The 23259-nt window shown below is 33.0% G+C and overlaps 1 protein-coding gene across 1 annotated transcript in view; it reads left to right on the top strand.

The window, feature by feature from the left end:
• The window catches only part of agps (alkylglycerone phosphate synthase), a 69949-nt gene that overhangs the window by 33912 nt on the left and 12778 nt on the right, over positions 1-23259 (top strand). The window contains exons 12-19 of the mRNA XM_073845890.1: positions 5644-5695; positions 14359-14435; positions 17047-17159; positions 17640-17709; positions 18448-18509; positions 18882-18971; positions 21348-21447; positions 21603-21660. Of these exons, the coding sequence (XP_073701991.1) occupies positions 5644-5695; positions 14359-14435; positions 17047-17159; positions 17640-17709; positions 18448-18509; positions 18882-18971; positions 21348-21447; positions 21603-21660 (622 nt within the window). The remainder of the gene's footprint in view (positions 1-5643; positions 5696-14358; positions 14436-17046; positions 17160-17639; positions 17710-18447; positions 18510-18881; positions 18972-21347; positions 21448-21602; positions 21661-23259) is intronic.

Here is a 23259-nt window from a genome sequence, read left to right as displayed (position 1 = left end):
ATATAATAAATTATTTATACATTATATATAACGTTTGTGTATATAGGCCTATATATAAAATACATATGTATTTTATTTTGAAACCCAAAATAAATGAGGCTCAAACATTATTAACAAACGTACGTGTTTATTTGAGCACTTCCGTCAGTGAACAAGCAGCCTACAAAACGCTAAAATAAATCAAATAAATAAAACATTTAAATATGAAACTAGCCTAAATAACAATGTTAAATGGGCTATTAAACAAACATTCGTTGCAAAAACGCCTCATCAGAACTACTGGCCCGAGTCCGACTGAAACCGGTCTTTTTTCCCTTTCACTTCGCCAATTACACAGCTGCTGTTTTTAATAGCAAAGTGATTACTTTTATTTTCATTTATTTAGGTTCTAAAGTTAATTTAGAAATAAATTTGGAACACTTTTTATTTGTTATATTCAAGTTTTTTTTTTTTTAAGTAACGACCAATTGCGGCCAGCGGCAGAGAGAACAATTTAGCCTTCTCAAGTCATCACGATTTAAATTAAAATCCATAGATATAAAAAAACTTAAAGCATATCACAATATTAGTTTAATCGTTTAACCTAGAGAAATGTGTGCTATTAGGCTGTTTATTCTTTATATATTTGTTCATTATTCGTTTACTTTACCACTTCGACTTTGCATGTTCCGGTTTTGCGCAGCAGAGCTGCCTGCCCTGCTCTCTATTTTTGTTTGAAATGCCTTTGTTCTGAGATGGTGATAATAAACTTTAAATCTAACATTGTGATATATTGATGTTTGTTTTATATCTGTGGATTGTATTGTAGACTAGTCAAGCGTTGATTTGACATATAGCTTAAATTGAGTAAACTCACTGTGGACCACATACCGCTTGGATATCGATGTCACTTAAAAAACTAAAACTTACATTTAAAAAAACAAACAAAAAAAACTCCAAACATTTCTCTAAATTATTCTGATAAAAATAACGAAACGAAAAAACATCAACTTTCTATTAAATACAAATCTGGTCTATTTTAATGGCTGTAACAGTATAAGCTGTTTGGCGGAAAAAAAGACGGGCTTTGGGTCGGACTCCGGCCAAAATTTTTGATAAGCTGTCGGACAAGGGCCGGGCTACAGCCTGTGCATCTTGGGCCAGGGCCGGGCTTGGGCTACGATTTAAGGCCCGTGCAGGGCTCTACAGTCACTGGCTGCGACGGAGGAAAAAAAAAAAGAGGAAAAAAACTCGGCCCGTGGATCTGTTAATTTTTCCGATCCCCGATCCAGCTATTTTTTCAGTATCGGGGCCGATATCCGATCCTAATATCGGATCGGTGCACCCCTAGATTTAACATGTTTATAGCACATTTTATAGCATCTTTTAACATATTTAAAGCATGTCACTAGCATGTTAGCACATTTTTCAGAATATTTTTAGTACATTAACATGCCATTAACATGTTGCTAGCATGTTTTAACGTGTAGTATGTTTATAGCACATTTTAACATGTCACTAGCATGTTAGCACATTTTTGGAATGTTTTAGCTTTAGTACATCGCTAACAAATCGCTCACATTATTTACCATGTTTGTAGCATATTTTAACATGTCGCTTGCATGTTTTAACATGTTTATACGTTTATAGCATGTCACTAGCATGTTAGCACATTTTTGGAATGTTTTAGCTTTAGTACATCGCTAACAAATCGCTCACATTATTTACCATGTTTGTAGCATATTTTAACATGTCGCTTGCATGTTTTAACATGTTTATACGTTTATAGCATGTCACTAGCATGTTAGCACATTTTTGGAATGTTTTAGCTTTAGTACATCGCTAACAAATCACTCACATTATTTACCATGTTTGTAGCATATTTTAACATGTCGCTTGCATGTTTTAACATGTTTATACGTTTATAGCACGTCACTAGCATGTTAGCACATTTTTGAAATGTTTTAGCTTTAGTACATCGCTAACAAATCGCTCACATTATTTACCATGTTTGTAGCATATTTTAACATGTCGCTTGCATGTTTTAACATGTTTATACGTTTATAGCACGTCACTAGCATGTTAGCACATTTTTGGAATGTTTTAGCTTTAGTACATCGCTAACAAATCGCTCACATTATTTACCATATTTGTAGCATATTTTAACATGTCGCTTGCATGTTTTAACATGTTTATACGTTTATAGCATGTCACTAGCATGTTAGCACATTTTTGGAATGTTTTAGCTTTAGTACATCGCTAACAAATCGCTCACATTATTTACCATGTTTGTAGCATATTTTAACATGTCGCTTGCATGTTTTAACATGTTTATACGTTTATAGCATGTCATTAGCATGTTAGCACATTTTTCAGAATATTTTTAGTACATTAACATGCCATTAATATGTTGCTAGCATGTTTTAACGTGTATAGTATGTTTATAGCACATTTTAACATGTCACTAGCATGTTAGCACATTTTTGGAATGTTTTAGCTTTAGTACATCGCTAACAAATCGCTCACATTATTTACCATGTTTGTAGCATATTTTAACATGTCGCTTGGATGTTTTAACATGTTTATACATTTATAGCATGTCACTAGCATGTTAGCACATTTTTGGAATGTTTTAGCTTTAGTACATCGCTAACAAATCGCTCACATTATTTACCATGTTTGTAGCATATTTTAACATGTCGCTTGCATGTTTTAACATGTTTATATGTTTATAGCATGTCACTAGCATGTTAGCACATTTTTGGAATGTTTTAGCTTTAGTACATCGCTAACAAATCGCTCACATTATTTACCATGTTTGTAGCATATTTTAACATGTCGCTTGCATGTTTTAACATGTTTATACGTTTATAGCATGTCACTAGCATGTTAGCACATTTTTGGAATGTTTTAGCTTTAGTACATCGCTAACAAATCGCTCACATTATTTACCATGTTTGTAGCATATTTTAACATGTCGCTTGCATGTTTTAACATGTTTATACGTTTATAGCACGTCACTAGCATGTTAGCACATTTTTGGAATGTTTTAGCTTTAGTACATCGCTAACAAATCGCTCACATTATTTACCATGTTTGTAGCATATTTTAACATGTCGCTTGCATGTTTTAACATGTTTATACGTTTATAGCACGTCACTAGCATGTTAGCACATTTTTGGAATGTTTTAGCTTTAGTACATCGCTAACAAATCGCTCACATTATTTACCATGTTTGTAGCATATTTTAACATGTCGCTTGGATGTTTTAACATGTTTATACGTTTATAGCATGTCATTAGCATGTTAGCACATTTTTCAGAATATTTTTAGTACATTAACATGCCATTAACATGTTGCTAGCATGTTTTAACGTGTATAGTATGTTTATAGCACATTTTAACATGTCACTAGCATGTTAGCACATTTTTGGAATGTTTTAGCTTTAGTACATCGCTAACAAATCGCTCACATTATTTACCATGTTTGTAGCATATTTTAACATGTCGCTTGGATGTTTTAACATGTTTATACGTTTATAGCATGTCACTAGCATGTTAGCACATTTTTGGAATGTTTTAGCTTTAGTACATCGCTAACAAATCGCTCACATTATTTACCATGTTTGTAGCATATTTTAACATGTCGCTTGGATGTTTTAACATGTTTATACGTTTATAGCATGTCACTAGCATGTTAGCACATTTTTGGAATGTTTTAGCTTTAGTACATCGCTAACAAATCACTCACATTATTTACCATGTTTGTAGCATATTTTAACATGTCGCTTGGATGTTTTAACATGTTTATACGTTTATAGCATGTCACTAGCATGTTAGCACATTTTTGGAATGTTTTAGCTTTAGTACATCGCTAACAAATCGCTCACATTATTTACCATGTTTGTAGCATATTTTAACATGTCGCTTGGATGTTTTAACATGTTTATACGTTTATAGCATGTCACTAGCATGTTAGCTCATTTTTGGAATGTTTTAGCTTTAGTACATCGCTAACAAATTGCTCACATTATTTACCATGTTTGTAGCATATTTTAACATGTCGCTTGCATGTTTTAACATGTTTATAGCACGTCACTAGCATGTTAGCACATTTTCTGAATGTTTTAGCTTTAGTACATCTAACATGATTAAACTTTTTTTTGCATGTTTAAAGCATTTTAACATGTTGCTAGCATGTTTTAACATATTTATAGCATGTCACTAACATGTTAGCACATTTTTCTGAATGTTTTAGCTTTAGTACTTCTCTAACATGTTGTTAACCTGATTAAACATGTTTATAGCACATTTTGACACGTTGCTAGCATGTTTTAACATGTTTATAGTACGTCACTAGCATGTTACCACATGTTTTGAAATATTTTAGTACATTTAGTACATTTTGCTAGCGTGTTTTATAGCGTGTTTATAGCACATTTAACATGTCGCAAGCATGTTAGAAAATTGTTCTTAATGTTTTAGCTTTAGTACATCTCTAACATGTCGCTAACATGATTAAAATGTTTATTGCATGTTTATAGCATTTTAACGTCGCTAGCATGTTTTAACATATTTGTAGCATGTCACTAACATGTTAGCACATTTTTCTGAATGTTTGTAGCTTTAGTACATCGTTAACATGTTGCTAGCATGTTTTAACGTTTATAGCATGTTTATAGCACATTTTAACATGTTGCTAGTATGTTTTAACATGTTTATAGCACGTCACTAGCATGTTTGCACATTCTTCTGAATGTTTTAGCTTTAGTACATTGCTAACACTAACATGTTGCTTGGATGTTTCAGTACAACAATAGCATGTTTTGACAAATTGCTAGCACATGGCACGCATGGCACTAGCATGTTATCAAATAGAAAACTCTTGTGACATTATACATGTCTTAACGCTTGTTCAGTTTTATTTGTCCTTGCTGGTTTTTTAACTTCTTAAAAATCTTACGGCCTCATACCTTTGAACGTTACTGTATATATTTAGAATTAAGTATAACACAAGTATAAATTACACTGGCATAATTATTTGATATAATATTAACCGATTTAGGCTTACTAGTAGCGTATCTTATCTATATTATACATCTGCATATCGTGCATCTAACATGCTGAATTGGTGTGGTGTATGTTTGAGAAGTGTTGTGGCATGTGTGTTTGCGAGCAGCATTGATTTGAAGGCTGGTATCAGTGTAAGTGTGGCGAACAAGGCTGCGGCTCTCATTACAGTGTGTGTACCTGCAGCTCTGCTCAGACTCTGGCTAATGGTCTTAGATCTGGACTCCTCATTAGTCTGTGGGCCTGCTGCTGATGTAGCCGTTATTGATGAGCGAGCGCAGTGCTAGCGTTCTGTACAGCACTGCTTCTTATTAGTCCATAAACAAACTGTGATCCAAACTTAAAATTAAATTATTGATTATGCTATTCAGGACCTACACTGTTTCTCTTTGCCCAAGGCTGCCTTTAAAAAATAAGGTTTTATTTTAACTGGAATATCATTTTTCTGTAGTGTAGGTGTTTCCTAAAAAATACTTGCTGAGCAATAATAATATTGTAGACTTTTTTTTTAACTATAGGTGAGGGTCGTTATACATCTGCATGTATTCATTTGTTTCTGTCTGAGCAAGTTTCTATTTTCTTTTTTTTGTTTCAGAGATGTGCTCCAGCATCCATTCGGCTAATGGACAACGAGCAGTTTCAGTTTGGTGAGTTTTGTTTTTCATTCATAATACTAACTTTATTTTGTGGGACAACAAAGATATTTTGAAGAATCTTTACACAGCTCTTTAACAATGACAGTTCATAGTGACAACTTTATTAAATTCATCATAAAAACATCATTATTCACTGATAATCTCATAATAACGAAACAAAAACTCATTTTGAATGACGAAAATCTTTTGACATTTTTATCAATGAATAAAAATGAGAAGATAATGTTAGGGAGAGACGATTTGGAAAGGGATTCATTCAGAATGAATCTGTTACATGGTTAGGAGGTTAGATGCTGCACATCCCCTAAAATGTTTGAAGATGTCAATATCTAGGAGTTAGTGAAGAGTAGATATAGATAAATTTGACGACGCAAAAGAGAACTCATTTCGGTTTGAGTTCAAGCAGTCTTTTGCGTCTCATGAACGGAGAAAAGCACAAAAAAATTAGGTCAAATTGTTAGTTTTGACGAATATTCACATAAACACACTCGGTTATGTCTTAGATGAACGTAAACAGTTGGGAGAAAATCAGAAATGTATCAGTTCATTGCATCTGTGCATTTGGTTTAAAAGGGACAGCAGCCTAATTTAGTTGCTATTGTTAAATAAGCAACATAAGAAAGACAGAAAATCACTCACTGCTCTTGATTGAATCACTTTAGTAGCTCTAGTAAGTCTATATAACCAATGGCATTTAATTGAAAAGACCAAGTTCTTGTTTCTTTTTGAGAAGTGGTTTTATTTCATTTTAATATAAAGGCATGTTGCGTGTCACAGCAGTCAAATCTGTCTATCATGATAAAACCTAAATATCAAGCCTATGCAAGTTCTTCAGTAATTTTAGAGAAAGGCTTAATAAATGTGATCCTGGACCACAAAACCAGTCTTAAGTAGCACGGATATATTTATAGCAGTAGCCAAAAATACATTGTATGGGTCAAAATAATTGATTTTCTTTCTTTCATGCCTAATATCATTAGGATAATTAAGTAAAGATCTTGTTCCATGAAGACATTTTGTAAATTTCCTACCATAAAATTGTTTTTCATATTTTATTAGAAATGTGCATTACTAAGAATTTAATTTGGACATCTTTAAAAGATTTTCTCAATATTTAGATTTTTTTTTGTTGTTGTTTTTGCACCATCAGATTCCAGATTTTCCAAATAGTTTCCTATCCTAACAAACCATATATCAATGGAAAGCTTATAATGATGATGTATAAATCTCAATTATACAAATTGACCCTTATGACTGGTTTTGTGGTCCAGGGTCACAAATGCATTACACTGCAACTGTAACTAAACCCATTAGATTTTGGCCGACTAAATATACTGTAGATTTTAATATCAGGGGTTACTTCAAGAAAATGCTTTGAATTATGTCATAAAGCCTTATCCAGTTATCACAAAAAAGTTGCAAATCATTGGTTAAGTGTTGGGATGCTAAACAAATCAATATATATTTTAGTTAGTGTGTATTCAGGGTTTGAATTTAACTTTTTCCGCTCACGTCCGGTGACACAGTTTGAATCTTCATTTGTTTTTTGACTCTTCATTACTGCTTCAATGCATAGGAAACCAGCGCGTCCACCATGCTGTTATTTGGTGGGTATGTTCAAGTAAGCTAGATATGCGCAGATGCTGCGCAATTAGGCTGTATTTATTGTATCATGATGACTCACAAATTCAGTATTTGCACTAAATCTGATTCTGCACAGATTTGGCTAAAATTGACCATATGCACGGAGGAGCATTTCTTAGAACTTCCACATAATGATAAGCTAGCTCGTAAACTTCCGCTGAAGCTCATTTTTATATGTGCTAAATATGCTCTTGAGACTCCTCTACTGCCTTGTTCTTATCAGAAACTGAGAAAAATAATAATTGCAACATCATAAATAATGATAGCAGCATGAACATTTAGTTGCATATTATTTAACAACATATAATTTAAATGCAGTGCCTGGTAATCCCAGGAGAGTACTTGCATAGTTGAACATTTAAATGCTGAAAGCTAAACACTATCATAACGTGCTAGTCACACATTTTTTAAATCTTGTAATATTCATATAACAGCTGTGCAATAAAATTCACTTCAAAGATTCACTTTTCATTCATAAAGACAACATGGAAGAAAATGTCTTTTCAGGGAAAGCAATGTCTTTTTAAGATAAAATTGACATGAAATTACCAATATAACCAGAAGATGGCAGCAGAGGATCAATCATTGGCTGCAGCTGCCATTTCAACAATTGTGGTACTTTTACCGCTCTTAGGTATAGTATAGCAAGTGCAGAAAGTCATTAAAATAAATAAATAAATAACCTCACACACCTCACAAACATCCTATAAGGGTGAATTATTTAAAAACATATATAGTTCACTACAAATTAAATAAGTTAAATATTAATGGTATAATCATTAAATAATGCACTCAATATGAATTTGAAATATTTTATATAATTTATTTACATCTTTTAAGCTTTATCTTGAACTGTAAAAGCTATTAAATAGCCACACAAACTTGTTCCTGCCGTAGTTTTGTTACTCTGAATTTAGGCTGAATCATTTAATGCACAGCTCTTTTTTTTTTACATCAGCTTGTCAGAAGTTTTGTCCGGTACTGTCAATCATAGCAATGACTGGTGCATATTTAGCCGATTTACTGTGTATTATTATTATTATTTTTTTTTTTTAACTCTGGTTTGTCATTCTTGAAACGGTATACATGGATCTTTAGTCCTCTTAGACAAACAAAACTTTTCTTTGATTGTGAATGGATTATGCAGAGAAAACAAGCAAAGTACACTCGAATTATGGCATTATACAGTTGACCGGAAATGACTTAGCTGGCTTGTCTAAAACAAGGAAGTAGTCTGTGCATATGGTCAATTAACTTGCCCCTGAAATTAATGAGTGAACATAACATATGAAAAGTAACCCGCCAAATAACCCGCATTTAGCGAGTTGGCAGGGGTTCATTTCAAACCCTAGGATCCTTAGAAAACATTTTAAGGAAGTGGGCCAAGATGAAGGGAAAACTGTGATGCAAAGCATGCTGTGTAGGAGTGCAGGATGTGTTGTCATGGTTACAGAAGGGCTGGCAGGGAGTAAGGCCTTGTGTCCTGTGTGGGCTTATCTCAGATCAGGACTGCTCCAGCCAATCACACTAACCTCAGGAAAGAGCAGTTACACATGCAATCATCTGTTTGCTTTGGGAAGTAATGTTTTGTCATTTATATTTGTGTATAGCAGATTAAACATTACTTCTGGACCAGCAAATAATTTTTATTGTGCAGCTGATGATTCATGCATAACACTAAATATTTGAACAAGCAGTGGCTGATATGAGAATGACGATACTGATATTTGAATAAAATATGTTAGACAATACTTGCAATAATTGCATAAATAATTTAATATGCTACATAATTATTATCATTATTATTATTACAGTTGCAATCTGAATTATTCAACCACCCAAAGACTGCAGTATTTTACAAATACAAGCTTTTCTGAAGATCCAGGACTTTATAAAAATGGCATTTACAACAGTTTACTGGCATATTAAAAGTGATAATGTCAGTGTATATATATAATGTAATGTTTTTGCATTATAGGAGGATTTTTTTTAAAATAACACAGCTCATAATTATTCAACCCCTTTTCACCATTGCTGTTTTAAGTGACTTATTTTATGGTAGGGAACAAAATTGTTTTAAAACACAATTAAGCCTTTAGAAACTCTATTAAAAACAGAATTAGTGCATGTGCTGCAGTTGAGTAGCAAATATGGTAAAGTCAACAGAGCTCTCACAAAAGCTATAGAGAGTAGTTTTATTATATTAGAAAGTCTAAGGCTACTTGAAGTTTTCTAAGACATTTAAAGATTGTAGAGACACAGCTGACAGCCTTATTCCCTAGTTTAAAGTGTGTTGTACCAGGAAAATCTTTGGACAATATTACAAAATGTTTGATCAGAGCAACTTAAAAACCTACAATGTACAGCCAAAGACTTGCAAGATGACCCAAAGAAAGGAGGGGAAAAGACAAGTATGGCCTTCATGTTGAGGCATCTTGCCGAATGCCACTCTTGACAAAGAAGAAAAAAAGCCGACTTGAACATGCTAAAATTCATTTGGATTGACCAGTAGAGTTCTAGAAGAATGTTTTTTTGGAGTGATGTGACCAAACTGGAACTTTTTGGACCTAGGAATTAGCCGTATGTCTGGAGCAAAAAAAGGCAATGCTTATAAGAAGAACACTATCTCACCATCAAACATTGAGGTGGACCAGTTCTGTTATTTTACTGTAGCAGGAAGTGGGAAACATGTCTGTGTAAATTATATCATGGATTTATGTCTTTGGTGCAAAGACTGAAGCTAATGATCAATGGACTTTCCCGCAGGACAATCATCCCAAAGTAAACTTCCAAATCTACTAATGCTTGGTTCAGGGATCAGTCATAAAATGTTGTCTCCAGATTTAATTCTTTTAGAAAATATTTGGTTGAATTTGAAGAAAGCAGTGGCAAAGTGAACACCAAAGATTATCAGTGATCTGAAAGCTTTTCAGGCGAGGAATGGGCCAAGATTGCAGTAGAAATTAGCAGAAGCTTCTAAGCACTTCCAAGTAGCATTTATTGGTGGTTTTAAGGAATAAAAGATTCTGCACCAAGTTTGACGTTTGGGGGTCGAGTAATTTTGAACATGAACGTTTAGAGCCAATTAGATATGTTTTTTCATTATTCATCAAGTTACATTCTCAAAATCACTCAAATGTGTATTAATACACTTTCTCCAATAGTCTACTGATGCCTTTGTATAATTGTTTTCACAAAATGTCTTGTAGGTCAAGGGGGTTGAATAATTTTGATTGCAACTGTACATGCACATGTGTGTTTTTATATAGGCATAATAAATATTCATAGTACTCACACATATAGTATGTAAACAAAATCTTTTATTTTGGATGCTAAAGTAGTACTGGTTTAATATATATGTGACCCTGGACCACAAAACCAATCAAAATCACCTTTAAAGTTGTCCAAATTAGGTTCTTAACAATGCATATTACAAATCAAAAATTACATTTTGATATGTTTACAGTAGGAATTTTACAAAAAAATCTTCATGGAACATGAACTTTACTTAATTTCTTAATGATTTTTGGCATAAAAGAAAAATCTAAAATTTTGACCCATGCAATGCATTTTTGGCTATTGCTACAAATATACCCCAGCGACTGGTTTTGTGGTCCAGGGTCACACACACATATATATATATATATATATATATATATATATATATATATATATATATATATATATATATATATATATATATATATATATATGTATATGTATATATGTGTGTGTATACATTTGTTTATTGAACATTTATACAGTTATGTTAATGCTGTTGTTTGCATTTTAGTAACTACTCTGCCACAAACCTGATTTCAAAATCAATTTATCATTTTAAATTATTTGGGCAAAGCCTAATTAATATTCATGAGCCAAGCCTTGAGCATTTTGTGACATTACAAACACCTTTTCCAACCCGTTCAGCTAAGAGGCACCATTGTTTTGTCCAGTAGCGCTGTATATTCATAACCAAACATCACCTGAGTGGTCATATAATACTGAGAAGCAAGCAGCAGAGAGACACAGAGAGCCAGTTTCCACAGTCATCAGTTACAATCCATTTCTGGCTGCAGAGACAGTTATCTGTTTTCATGTCCCGCTCCACAGAGATGAATTGGAAGATTTAGCATTTGAGAGCTTTGTTTTGGTTTTATTACTTGTTGTTGTTGTTGTTTTGTGTATTCATTACATCAAGTGGTTTAATTTGGTCTGGTGTAATTTATCTCTGGAGAACCCCCTCTCGCGCCGCCTCGTATAAAGCGAAATTGATCATTATTTTACCAGCTGAGCAGCGAACGAATGAGCGAGCGAATGCACAAACACACAATTCAGGAACAATGAAAAATGGCCCTGGCAGCAATTAAGCTCACAGTGCAGCCGAGGTTTATAACGTTACATGCGGAGATGTGGGGGAATTTGTGAGGGGTTGCCAGATATATCTGGAAAAGTTCCCCCCGTCTCCAGGGATCTCATTAACTCCTGTTCGGCTCTGTGTTTTCATCCACGGTGCACTTCTGAGAGGCAGAGAGATGTATTGACTCTTTAATGAAGACTCCGGTCTCTGTAATCATAATGCTTTTTGCAGCATGCACACTCTTTAGGCCCAGAAGTGTGGCTGTATTATTTTTATATCTGTTATAATCGCAACCAGAAGAAAGAGGGAGGTAATGAGGGTTGTAGCGCGTTCAGACGCATTAGCGTTGTAATCTCTGAATGGCATTGTATGGGTTTGGATCCTTACAAACTAAAGGTCACTGGGATTAAATGTGACTGAAATGACTGAAAAGTGTATGACCAAAAAACTATGTCTCAGAATAAAGTAATTTTATATCATCGTAAAGTTACACTAGTTAATCAGTTGAATTTAACAGTTTTATTGTGAAATATTAGTACAATTTTAAAAATGAACTGTTTTCTATTTTAATATATTTTAAAATGCCATTTGTTCTTGCGATGCAAAGCTGAATTTTCAGCATCATTACTCCAGTCTTCAGTGTCACGTGATTCTTCAGAAATTGAATATGCTGATTTGTTGCTCAAAAACATTTATAATCAGTGTTGCAAAACTCTTGCACTATGTATTTTTTATTTTTTTGGAAACCATGATACTTTTTTAGGATTAGAAAGTTCCAAAGAACATTTTTTTTTGTCTGTATTATAAACACTGTCACAGTTGATCGATTTACTGCATCCTTGCAGAATAAAAGTATTAATTTGTTTACAAAAAATAATTAAATTAAATTAAATTAAAATTATTAAATACAATTTAATTATGACCCCAAACTTTTTTTTATGGTAGTGTATATTGATAGATTTTAAGAAAAAATATTTATCTATTACTATCGCATCTAAAATAAAAGTTTTTGTCTAAATAATATAATTATTATTAATAGTGTTAATAGTAATATTTATTATGTGTAATAAAATGTATCAAAAATATATTTAATATATAAACAACATTTTCCTTAAATATATACATGCATGTGTGTGTATTTTTATATACATAATAAATAAACAGTACACACACTTATATTATGTACACAAAAACTTTTAATTTGGATGCGATTAATCGTTGCCCAGTACTATTTACATAACTGTGGTAATGGCTGTTTTGGGGTTAGAAAAAAAAATCAATGAATTAAATATAGAACTTAAACGAACTTCAACTCATTGGAATATGTTTGCTTATTTTTTTATTTTTAATTTTTACTTGGATGCTAAAATGCAAAAGCGAAAGACAGGATGCAAAAAACATAAATGCCAAACCACAAAAAAAGTTAAAAAGGTAATACTATTATTAATGCTATTAATACTAATACTAACATTACTAATATTAAAATGTTCAAATATTTAAACTCTGATTAGGTGAGGCATAGTTGATGCTGTTGCTAAATAGTTAATATACAATATCCTATACTGTACTATACTATATAAATTAAATTAAATTAAATACTGTAATCTGTGAAGTTTTTATTAATGCACCAATTTGTAATTTTAGACATCATCCAATAACCTCCAAAAACTAACAATTCACTTGCATAAAAGTTGCCTTACTTCCATTTTTCGTCTTCATAATTAATTTGGGACTATCCTAACAAGTTGCTTGTTCATTCATTATTTAATTTTTTTTTTTTTTTTTTTTAGTAATTCAATGCTTTCTATAAATATATTTATCAAGTCAGTGAGGCTAGTATTCACTGAGTTTCGGTTTATGAGAAGAGCTCCTGCTTAAACTGCAGAAAGCACATCCTGTTTTTGTCTTTATTTTATAAAAGCACAGCGTTTTGTTGATATTGTGAGTGCACACAAATAAAAGTAGACCCCTTTACATGGGGTTTGCGATGGTGCCTCCATGTCCTGTAAAGTGCGTCTAACAGCGCACATTATATAGGTAGGGCCTAGATTTTAGGCCTGTGCAGGGCTCTAATTCTTGGATGTAAATAAACACTACGATGATAGCGAGAGACAGGGGGGAGTGTGTGTGTGGACACAACACAAGCTGGAAGTGAACTTGTGCCTCCCACGTTTGCATGCTAAACTCTAGGCCACGGCTGTGTCGTGACAAGCATGTTTGATGTATTTCTCACACAGATTCATGTCAGTTTTTCAGTTGATTTGGATTTATCTGAGATTTTCTGTTCATTCTGAGGTGAATCTGACTGTGTGTGTGAGATTTAGCGGCATTTCTTATCAGAGGAGCTGCTATCAGGATGATTTATGAGAAACCCCCTGTGAAACATCCTCACTGCGTTGCCTCTCGCTCTTTCTCCCTCTCTGTCCCAGTCATTACTGTGCTATTGTTCACACCGCTAATAAATCTGACACAAAGGCCTCTGGGAAATCCAAGGGGCAAAACTGAGGGATGTTTGGTGACATTAGAACAGTACGAGAGCCATTCGTTTCTCTCTTTTTTTTTTTTTAAGGGAGGAAGCTTTTGACTGCACAAAAATGCTAAATGATTGTATATTTAATACTGGGGTTTAGTAATGTTTTTAATGTTTTGACAGGTCATGCACTCAAGCCACAAGTGTCCTCCATATTCACATCGTTCTTGGATGGGTTGAAAAAATTCTACATCACAAAGGTGAGAAAGAACCGTAAATGTGTGTCAAGACAACATTTAGGTACTATTACACTGCTCTCTAGAATACTTTATTCTGATTGGTCAGTCACAGTATTCTGCATTTAAAGCAGGGAGCTTGTGCAAGATTTATTTTTATGCACTTGTGATAATAAAATTATTGGTTAACATTGTTTTATTCACCGAAATGAAACATCTTAGAAGGTCCCTAATTAAATTGGTTGATTAAATGTTGTTTAAGTGAACAGAATCAAACGATCAGAATTTAAATATAGTTGGGTTTATTAAATTATTTATTCACTGTTTGTTTGTTTGTAATATTCTTTTATCCCACTCAAAAATGCTTTGAATTGAAATCAGAAATAAAAAGTTATTTTAGAGGAAGAGCATATACAGCATCCCAGAATGCAGTTCATGAAGCTGGCTGATTGAATCTCTAGAGTGAACAGAATCAGACAACTTAAATAAAAAAACTTAAATATGAGTTTTGTTTTTGTTTGTTCTGTTTAGTTTTTGTTGTTGTTTTGTTTAGATTTTTGTTTAGATAGTGTTTAGTTTTTGTTTTGTTTTTTTTGTTTGTCTTGTTTTAGTTTAGGTTTGGTTTGTTTGTTTGTTCTGTTGTGTTTTGTTTTTGGCTTGTTTTGATTTTTTTTTTTGTCAAAGACACTTAAATGTGAGTTTTTTTTGTTTGGTTTGTTCTGTTTTTTTTGTTCTGTTTTGTTTCGTTTGTTTTTGTTTGCATTTAGACTTTGTTCTGTTATATGTTGTGGTTTTTGGTTTATTTTCTTTAGTTTTTATGTGTTTTGTTTTTGTTTTGTTTGCATTTAGGTTTGGTTTGTTCTGTTTTGTTCTTATATGTTTTGTTTGTTCTGTTGTGTTTTGTTTTTGGTTTGTTTTGATTGTTTTTGTCAAATAAACTTAAATATGAGGGGTTTTTTTTGTTTGTTTTGTGTTTGGTTGTTCTGTTTTTTAAAGCTTAAATATGAGTTGTGTTTTTTTAGCTAGTTTTTTTTTTAGTTTAGGTTTGTTTTGTTTAGATTTGTTTTGTTTGTTCTGTTTTGTTTTTGGTTTATTTTGTTTAGTTTTTTATGTGTTTTTTTTTTGTCAAACCTAAACATGTTTTTTGTTTGTTTTGTTTTAGTTTAGGTTTGTTTTGTTTTTGGTTTTGTTGTGTTTTTATTTGCATTTAGGCTTGGTTTGTTCTGTTTTGTTTTTGGTTTTGTTGTGTTTTTTTATTTGCATTTAGGCTTGGTTTGTTCTGTTCTGTGTTGTTTTTGGTTTATTTTGTTTAGTTTTTTTATGTGTTTTTTTTTTCAAACCTAAATATGTTTTTTGTTTGTTTTGTTTTGTTTTAGTTTAGCTTTGTTTTGTTTGTTCTGTTTTGTTTAGATTTTTTGTCAAAGAAACTTAAATATTAGTTTTTTTGTTTTGTTTTAGTTTGGTTTGATCTGTTTTGTTTTTGTTTGTTTTTTATTAAACTTAAATATGAGTTTTTTTTGTTTGTTTGTTTTGTTTTAGTTCGTTTTGTAGTTTTGGTTTGTTTGTTCTGTTCTGTTTTGTTTTTGGTTTGATTTGTTCTGTTCTGTTTTTTTTTTTTTTTTGACAACTTATATATTAAACAAATATTATGTTTTTTGTTTTGTTTTAGTTTAGGGTTGCAAAAAGGTGGAAAATTTCTAGTAAATTTCGGAAACATTCCAGAAATTTTGGAAACATTCCAGGATTTTTTGGAATCTTTTAGGAATTTTTCCGAAAATTTACTGGAAATTCTCCACCCCTTTTGCAACCTTAGTTTAGTTTAGGTGTGTTTGTTCTGTTTTGTGTTTTGTTTTTGTTTTGTTTTGTTTTGTTTTGTTTTGTTTTGTTTTGATTTTGATTTTTTTTTTGTCAAAGAAACTTAAATGATGTTTTTTGTTATTTTGTTTTGTTGGGTTTGCTTTAATTTAGGTCAAGTTTGTTTTGTGTGTTCTGTTTTGTTTTTGGTTTGTTTTAGGGGTTTTTTTGTCAAAGAAACTTAAAAGGTCTGGTTTGTTCTGTTTTGGTTTGTGTTTTTTGATGTTTTGATTTGTTTTATTGTTATTTTATTTATTTTTTTGATTACTACATCCTTAAATATAAGGATGTTTATTTATGTGTGTGTTTTGTTCACTACATAATTCCCATACACATATATCATTTTGAAAACTATTTTATTTACTATATTTATTTAACATTTTAGAATAATGAACAGTGAGTAGATGTGTCATTTTTTCTATTCTTCACATCACAGCTACTAAAGGATTTCAGTATTTATCTGTACTGCCATTTCACCGCTCTGCTTTCTAAAATACTTGGTCAGTCATTCTCCAGTCAAAGCAAGACATATTGCTATTGATTTTTTTCCACTGATTTGATTGCCTTCTGTAAAGTAGGCTATGATATTATTGGGTAAGATTGTTTTTCTGCGCACACAGCCTTGAAATAAAAACAGAAATGAAATCTAATTTTAGAGGCAGAGCATGTCAAAGGCACATACATTTTGATAAAAGATTGTCACTTTTTTTTTTTTTTTTCAGAATAAATCTACTGATCAAATTTGATTTCATGTCATCTAACCATGTAATACCACTCTCAGTTTAAAGGATTCGACCCGCACCACCTGTGTGTCGCTACGCTGTTATTCGAAGGGGATCGTGGGAAAGTTTTGCAGCACGAAAAACAGGTTTACGACATCGCAGCCAAATTCGGGTAAGAAACCTCATTTTTGTGTGCTCTTCTAATCTGTGCTGTTTCTATGGAACCAGAGTTACTGTTTCACCAGTAAAGGTCACCAGGGTCGTGACCCCTGACCTTAACTGATCTCTCTGATTGTATACAGAAGCATTAGCGTTTGTCTCTGTCTTTTCATCCTCCCTCATTCATCACGGCTCTTTCGGTGGCAGTGATGGGTGTGTGAGGAAAAGAGTGAACAGATTGAATGATTTCTGCATTAACGCTTGTGTTGATTTTGAGAATATTTAATTAGAGGCTGATTGTGATTGATAGAAGGGGAATCCCAAAGCTGACCTTATTGATCCGGTTCTTCTGTGTGTGTCCATGCAGGAAATGTTCACCGGACTACAAACTCCTAATTTTTCTTTTGCAACATTGACTGTGCTGATAATATATATTTTCTCCTTCGCTTCCCAGTGACCTGTACTCTGTTATGTTTCTGTGTGTGTGTTTTAGGGGTCTGGCAGCAGGAGAGGATAACGGTCAGAGGGGATACATGCTAACGTTTGTCATCGCGTATCTGCGGGTGTGTTATGAAACTGATTTACTCTCCTTAATTACAACAGACTTCAAAGTGCCCAAAAATGCACCTTCATAAAACCCTTTTTTTTATGTGTAACCTTAAATGTGTCACAAATTTCACTTATTTTGTCTTCTGGGAAAAATTTAAGTATCTCCTGTAGCTTCTGAAGGGCAGTACTAAATTAAAAAAATATGATGTTTAGGAAAAATCAGAAAAATTTACACATCTTCATTCTGTTCAAAAGTTTTCACCCCCTGGCTCTTAATGCATAATCTTTCTTTATGAAGCATCAGTGAGCGTTTGAACCTTCTGTAATAGTTGCATATGAGTCCCTCAGTTGTCCTCAGAGTGAAAAGATGGATCTCAAAATCATACAGTCATTGTTGGAAAGCGTTAAAATAAGCAAAATTGCTCAGAAACCCAAGAATTTGTAAGACCTGAAAGATTTTTCTGAAGAACAGCATTAAGAATCAAGAGGATGTAAACTTTTGAACGGGGTCATTTTTATAAATTCAACTATTATTTTCTCTTGTGGACTATGTGTAAACATCTTTTATGTGAAATATCTTTTTCAGGTCAGTACTAAATAAAAAATAGCATGCATTTTGTATGATCCATCTTATTTTGGCAGAATAATTATTATATATGTTTGTGTGTGTGTGAAAAACTTTAAAAACTAAAATCTTCAAATACAGAGTTAAGTTCGGTCCATTAGTGTAACATCTTTGTATATGTGTGCAGGATTTGGGAATGGACTACTATGTGATTGGAGAGTCGTTTGAGACATCTGTGCCTTGGGACAGGTACTTTACAGCTTTGCCATCACTTTTGCAGTGTGCACTTTCTGTCGCCCACTGCTGCCCACACTCTCTTGGATGCTTTTGTTGTCTCTGTCTGAATGGTTTAGTGGAGGTGGGAAGGTTACAAGGACACAAAGTCAAAGAAAAAACTTGAACTTCCACAAAGACACACAAACTTTCAGACTTCATGTGAATCTGTGCAGATTATGAACTTAAAGCAGTCAAGTGTGCAACACACAAGAGAAGTATTTACAATTTAAAAGCATCCCCAAACTCATCTCTTGTTGGTTGAATGTTTGAGTGAGAAGAAACAAGACCAATAACCCAAATATAAGATGTTTTACATATTATTTATATTTTTTGTCTCTCTTTCAGGGTTTTGGACTTGTGCAGGAATGTGAAGGAGAGGATTGTAAGAGAGTGTAAAGAGAGAGGAGTACAGTTCCCTCCGCTCTCCACATGCAGGTAGACACACACATCAATCTCTCTGACTTTTGATACACTGTCCATAAGTAAGCACCTAGCAATCATGTGAAATGTTAACATATGTGACCCTGGACCACAAAACCAGTCGTAAGTAGCACGGCTATATTTGTAGCACTAGCCAAAAATACATAGTATGGGTCAAAATTATCGATTTTTCTTTTATGCCAAAAATCATTAGGATATTAAGTAAAGATCATGTTCCATGAAGATATTTTGTACATTTCCTACTGTTACTATTTTAAAACTTCATTTTTGTTTAGTAATATGCATTTCTAAGAACTTCATTTGAACAACTTTAAAGGTGATTTTCTCAATATTTAGATTTTTTGCACCCTCAGATTACAGATTTTCAAATAGTTGAATCTCGGCCAAATATGTTTCTATCCTCGCAAACCATACATCAATAGAAAGCTAGAAATGTTGGCAGCAACATCAGTGAATTGTAAAAATCGACTTTAACGCTTTGACGCAATATTGATTAGTAAATTCAGTCTTCATTCTGATCTCACCTTTGCCGTCTCACACACAGAAAGAGAGGGAGATTTGGGTGCATTTCTCAGTCATTCATTTCCTGTCTTTCGCTATCCAGCTGCGTGTGACATGATTGATGTGGCCATTTAACCTCTGCAGAACCAGATAACACAAACTCACGGCCCTTAAACTTTCACTGTCTCAAAGTCAAGGGTCACTAAAGCAAGGGCCAGGATAGAAAGCATGTCACTGTCCCTCTCTTTCTTTTTGTGTCTTTCTGGGGGCATAAAAGATCCCACAGAAGCGGTAAATCTGATTTAGCAGGAGGAACGTTAAGATAACTGATTAAAGAAACATCAAACTCATGATCCTCTGAGAAATCAGTGGTTAGAGGGTGTGTATACCAACATAAAAATAGAAAACTAAGTACATTTTAGGAAATTTTGATTTCTAGTTTAAAAAAAAATACTTTTGTCTTCCTTGGTCATATAAAAATCTGTATTTTATAGTAAATTGGTATCATGATTGTGAAAATGAACTGTACAGTTGATTTTGCATGCTCTGTGTACCATTGGTGGAGAATAGCTATAGATTTTGCAAAAAAAAATCTAATTGATGTATAATAATGTAACTAGCTACATTTTGTCCAGCATCTTAATTTCTAGAAAACCCAACAACTTGAAATCAGTGCATAGATTTTTTGGAATGTATATAATTATATAATTATTGTACATTGTTAAATAAATGTACATAATTGTATAAAGTGCACAAAAGTTTGGGATCAGTAAGATTTTTAATGTTTTTTAAAGACGTTTCTTAGGCTTTTATGCTCAGTTACTTGGCTGCATTTATTTGATCAAAAATATTGAAAAAAAATATTTTGAAGTATTATTACGATGCAAAATAATGTTTTTTTTATTTTATTTTGATATACATTAAAATCTAATGTATTCCTGTGATCAAAGCTGAATTTTCAGCATCATTACTCCAGTGTTCAGTGTCACATGATCCTTCAAAAATCATTTTAATATGCTGATTTATTATTAATGGTTGTGCTGCTTAATATTTTTTGGAACATTTGATACTTTTTCAGGATTTTTTTTTTCTTTTTTTTGATGAATAAAAAGGTAAAAAAAAAAAAAAAAGAACAGCATTTATTAAAATTAAATTTGTTTCTAACAAAATACTGTACATTACCGTTTAAAAGTTTGTGGTCATTAAATTTCTATTCCTTCTTTTTTTGGAAGAAGTTAATTTATTCAGCGAGGATATGTTAAACTCATAAAAAGTGATAGCAAAGACTTATATTGTTAGAAATGATGTCTGTTTTGAATAAATACTATTCTTTTTAGTGTTTTATTCATCAAATAATCCTGAATAAGGTATCACAGTTCCAAAAAAATATTTGGCAGCACAACTTTTGCCAAAATTGATACTTGTAATAAAAATTAAGCATATTAGAAAATCATGTGACACTTGCTGATGAAAATTCGGCTTTGCTTCACAGGAATAAATTACATTTTAAAGTATATTAAAATAGAAACCATTATTTTATATTGTAATAACATTTTGCAATATTACTGTTTTTTCTATATTTTTAATTAATAAATTTAATTTAATTTAATTAATCATTTTAAGACAACAGCTAATTTAAAATATTAAATGTATATAAAAAAAAATAATCAAAGCTGACTGCTAATAGCACATTTCTGCGTCTATAACTGAAAAATAGTACTTTTGCATGCTGCTACATCCACACCACTAGGTGTCAATATAAAATATCAGCCAGTGCAAACAAAAAGTTGCTGAGTGCATTAAGTAGGAACTTCCTAGAAGTATTTAAAATCATTTTAACTTGATTGGTCTCTGTTTTCCTCTTTCCAGAGTTACACAGACGTATGATGCAGGTGCTTGTGTGTATTTCTATTTTGCCTTTAATTACCGGGGTCTGAGCGATCCAGTTCACGTCTACGAAAAAGTGGAGGTACGTACATTAAGAAAGTGAAAGACTAGCCATTAATCTTTACACTTGTAGGTTTAAGTACTGCTGTTAAATTCAAAACAAACAAAAGGCTCAATTTTTGGCTTAAAATAAGTAGATATTTGAGAATTTGTTTCTTTTTTGTTTTTGTTATGTAGCATGCAGCCCGGGAGGAAATTCTAGCCAACGGAGGAAGTCTTTCTCACCATCATGGAGGTGAATTTCACCACACATCATCTGAAATAAATGAATATATATTCACTCCCTCGGATCTCTGCTAGAGAACATATACAGTACTCAGCCTCTAGACTCAGCATTTCAGCTTTTGAGAGAATTGCAGAGTTTGGGTCAGTGGTTTGTCCTGGTTTATTGGGTCTGAAACACATGACTTATCTACCGTCCGCCTGCTGCTAGCTAAACATCACCACACTCATTAATCACAGACACACACACACACACACACACACGTTGGGTTTACATGTTTTATGGGGACATTCCATGGGCGTAATGGTTTTTATACTGTACAAACCGTACTTTCTATCGCCCTACACCTACCCCACACCTAAACCTAGCCCTCACAGGAGATTGTGCACACTTTTACTTCATCAAAAAAACTCATTGTGTATGATTTATAAGCCTGTTTCCTCATGGGGACCTGAGAAATGTCCCCACAAGGTCAAAATCTACTGGTATTCCTATCCTTGTGGGGACATTTGGTCCCCACAACGTGATGAATACCAGGTACACACACACACACACACACACACACACACACTCTGTTACCTACAAGAGGTTGAGTGCTATATAGAGTATTAAAGGCATAGTTCACTCAAAAATGACAGATCTGTCACTGTTTCTGACTGTTATGTCATTTCAAAAACCTGTGGAGGACAAAAGACAGATTTCTGAAGAATAATAATTATGAAAATGTGAGTTTCATGCTTCAAAAAGGACCTATTCAGATTTAAAATTGATCTTTTATATTCCCCAGAAGAGAGAAATGCAATTTTTGGATGAACAGTATTTTTAAAATGAGAGAGGAAATGGTGAGCTTTCCTGATCTAAATAAAAGAAAGCTGTGTGTGTGTGTGTGTGTGTGTGTGTGGAGGGGAGTTCTCTGTAATTGTGATTAATAGCAGTACTGCGGTACTATCTGCCTGCCGACAGCACCTTTTGTCTACACACAATCACAGCATGACAAATGAAGTGTGTATGTGTGTATCTGGAAAAACAGATGTAGTGTGGGCTTGCGAGGTGGGAGGGCGCAGGAGAGAAAGGCACAGTTTACTAACCTGTGTTTACCGCAGGTCAGAGCTGTGAATGCAACCAAACACATTTGCCAGACCTCCACTCGCTTTAAACACAAGCGCACACAGTGTCTTTGTTGCACGTTGGCCATGTGGACATACGTTTAAGCAAACTAAACTAATAAAAAAATGCCCTTTGCACTTTAAAAAGACGTTGCTAAACCGATTAAACTGTTAAAATAAATTTGCTGCTCTGTTAGAGATAGAGTTAAAAAGAACGCCTTTTGGGAGAGCAGGATGGAGAATGGAAATGAATAACCATAAGTAACGATTTCTGATTCTTTAGTGAGTCTTTTGTAACTGACTTCTTTTTAATGATTTGGTCAAACCAATTTGCAAAGCATTTGTCAGACTGTACTTTGGGAGTTGGGTGACATATTGGGTGACAACATTGGACACAATCAATGTAAACTAGTTAAAATGTAATACTTAACACTATGGGTTTGTTAAAACACCTTACTCTAGCAAACAGAACTGACTAAATATTTATTTCACTACAAAAATTAAA

The sequence above is a fragment of the Garra rufa genome, chromosome 8 (genome assembly GCF_049309525.1).
Source record: "Garra rufa chromosome 8, GarRuf1.0, whole genome shotgun sequence".
NCBI lineage: Eukaryota > Metazoa > Chordata > Actinopteri > Cypriniformes > Cyprinidae > Garra > Garra rufa.
The sequence above is the reverse complement of the archived record's forward strand: the minus strand, read 5'-3'. Positions and strand labels throughout refer to the sequence as shown.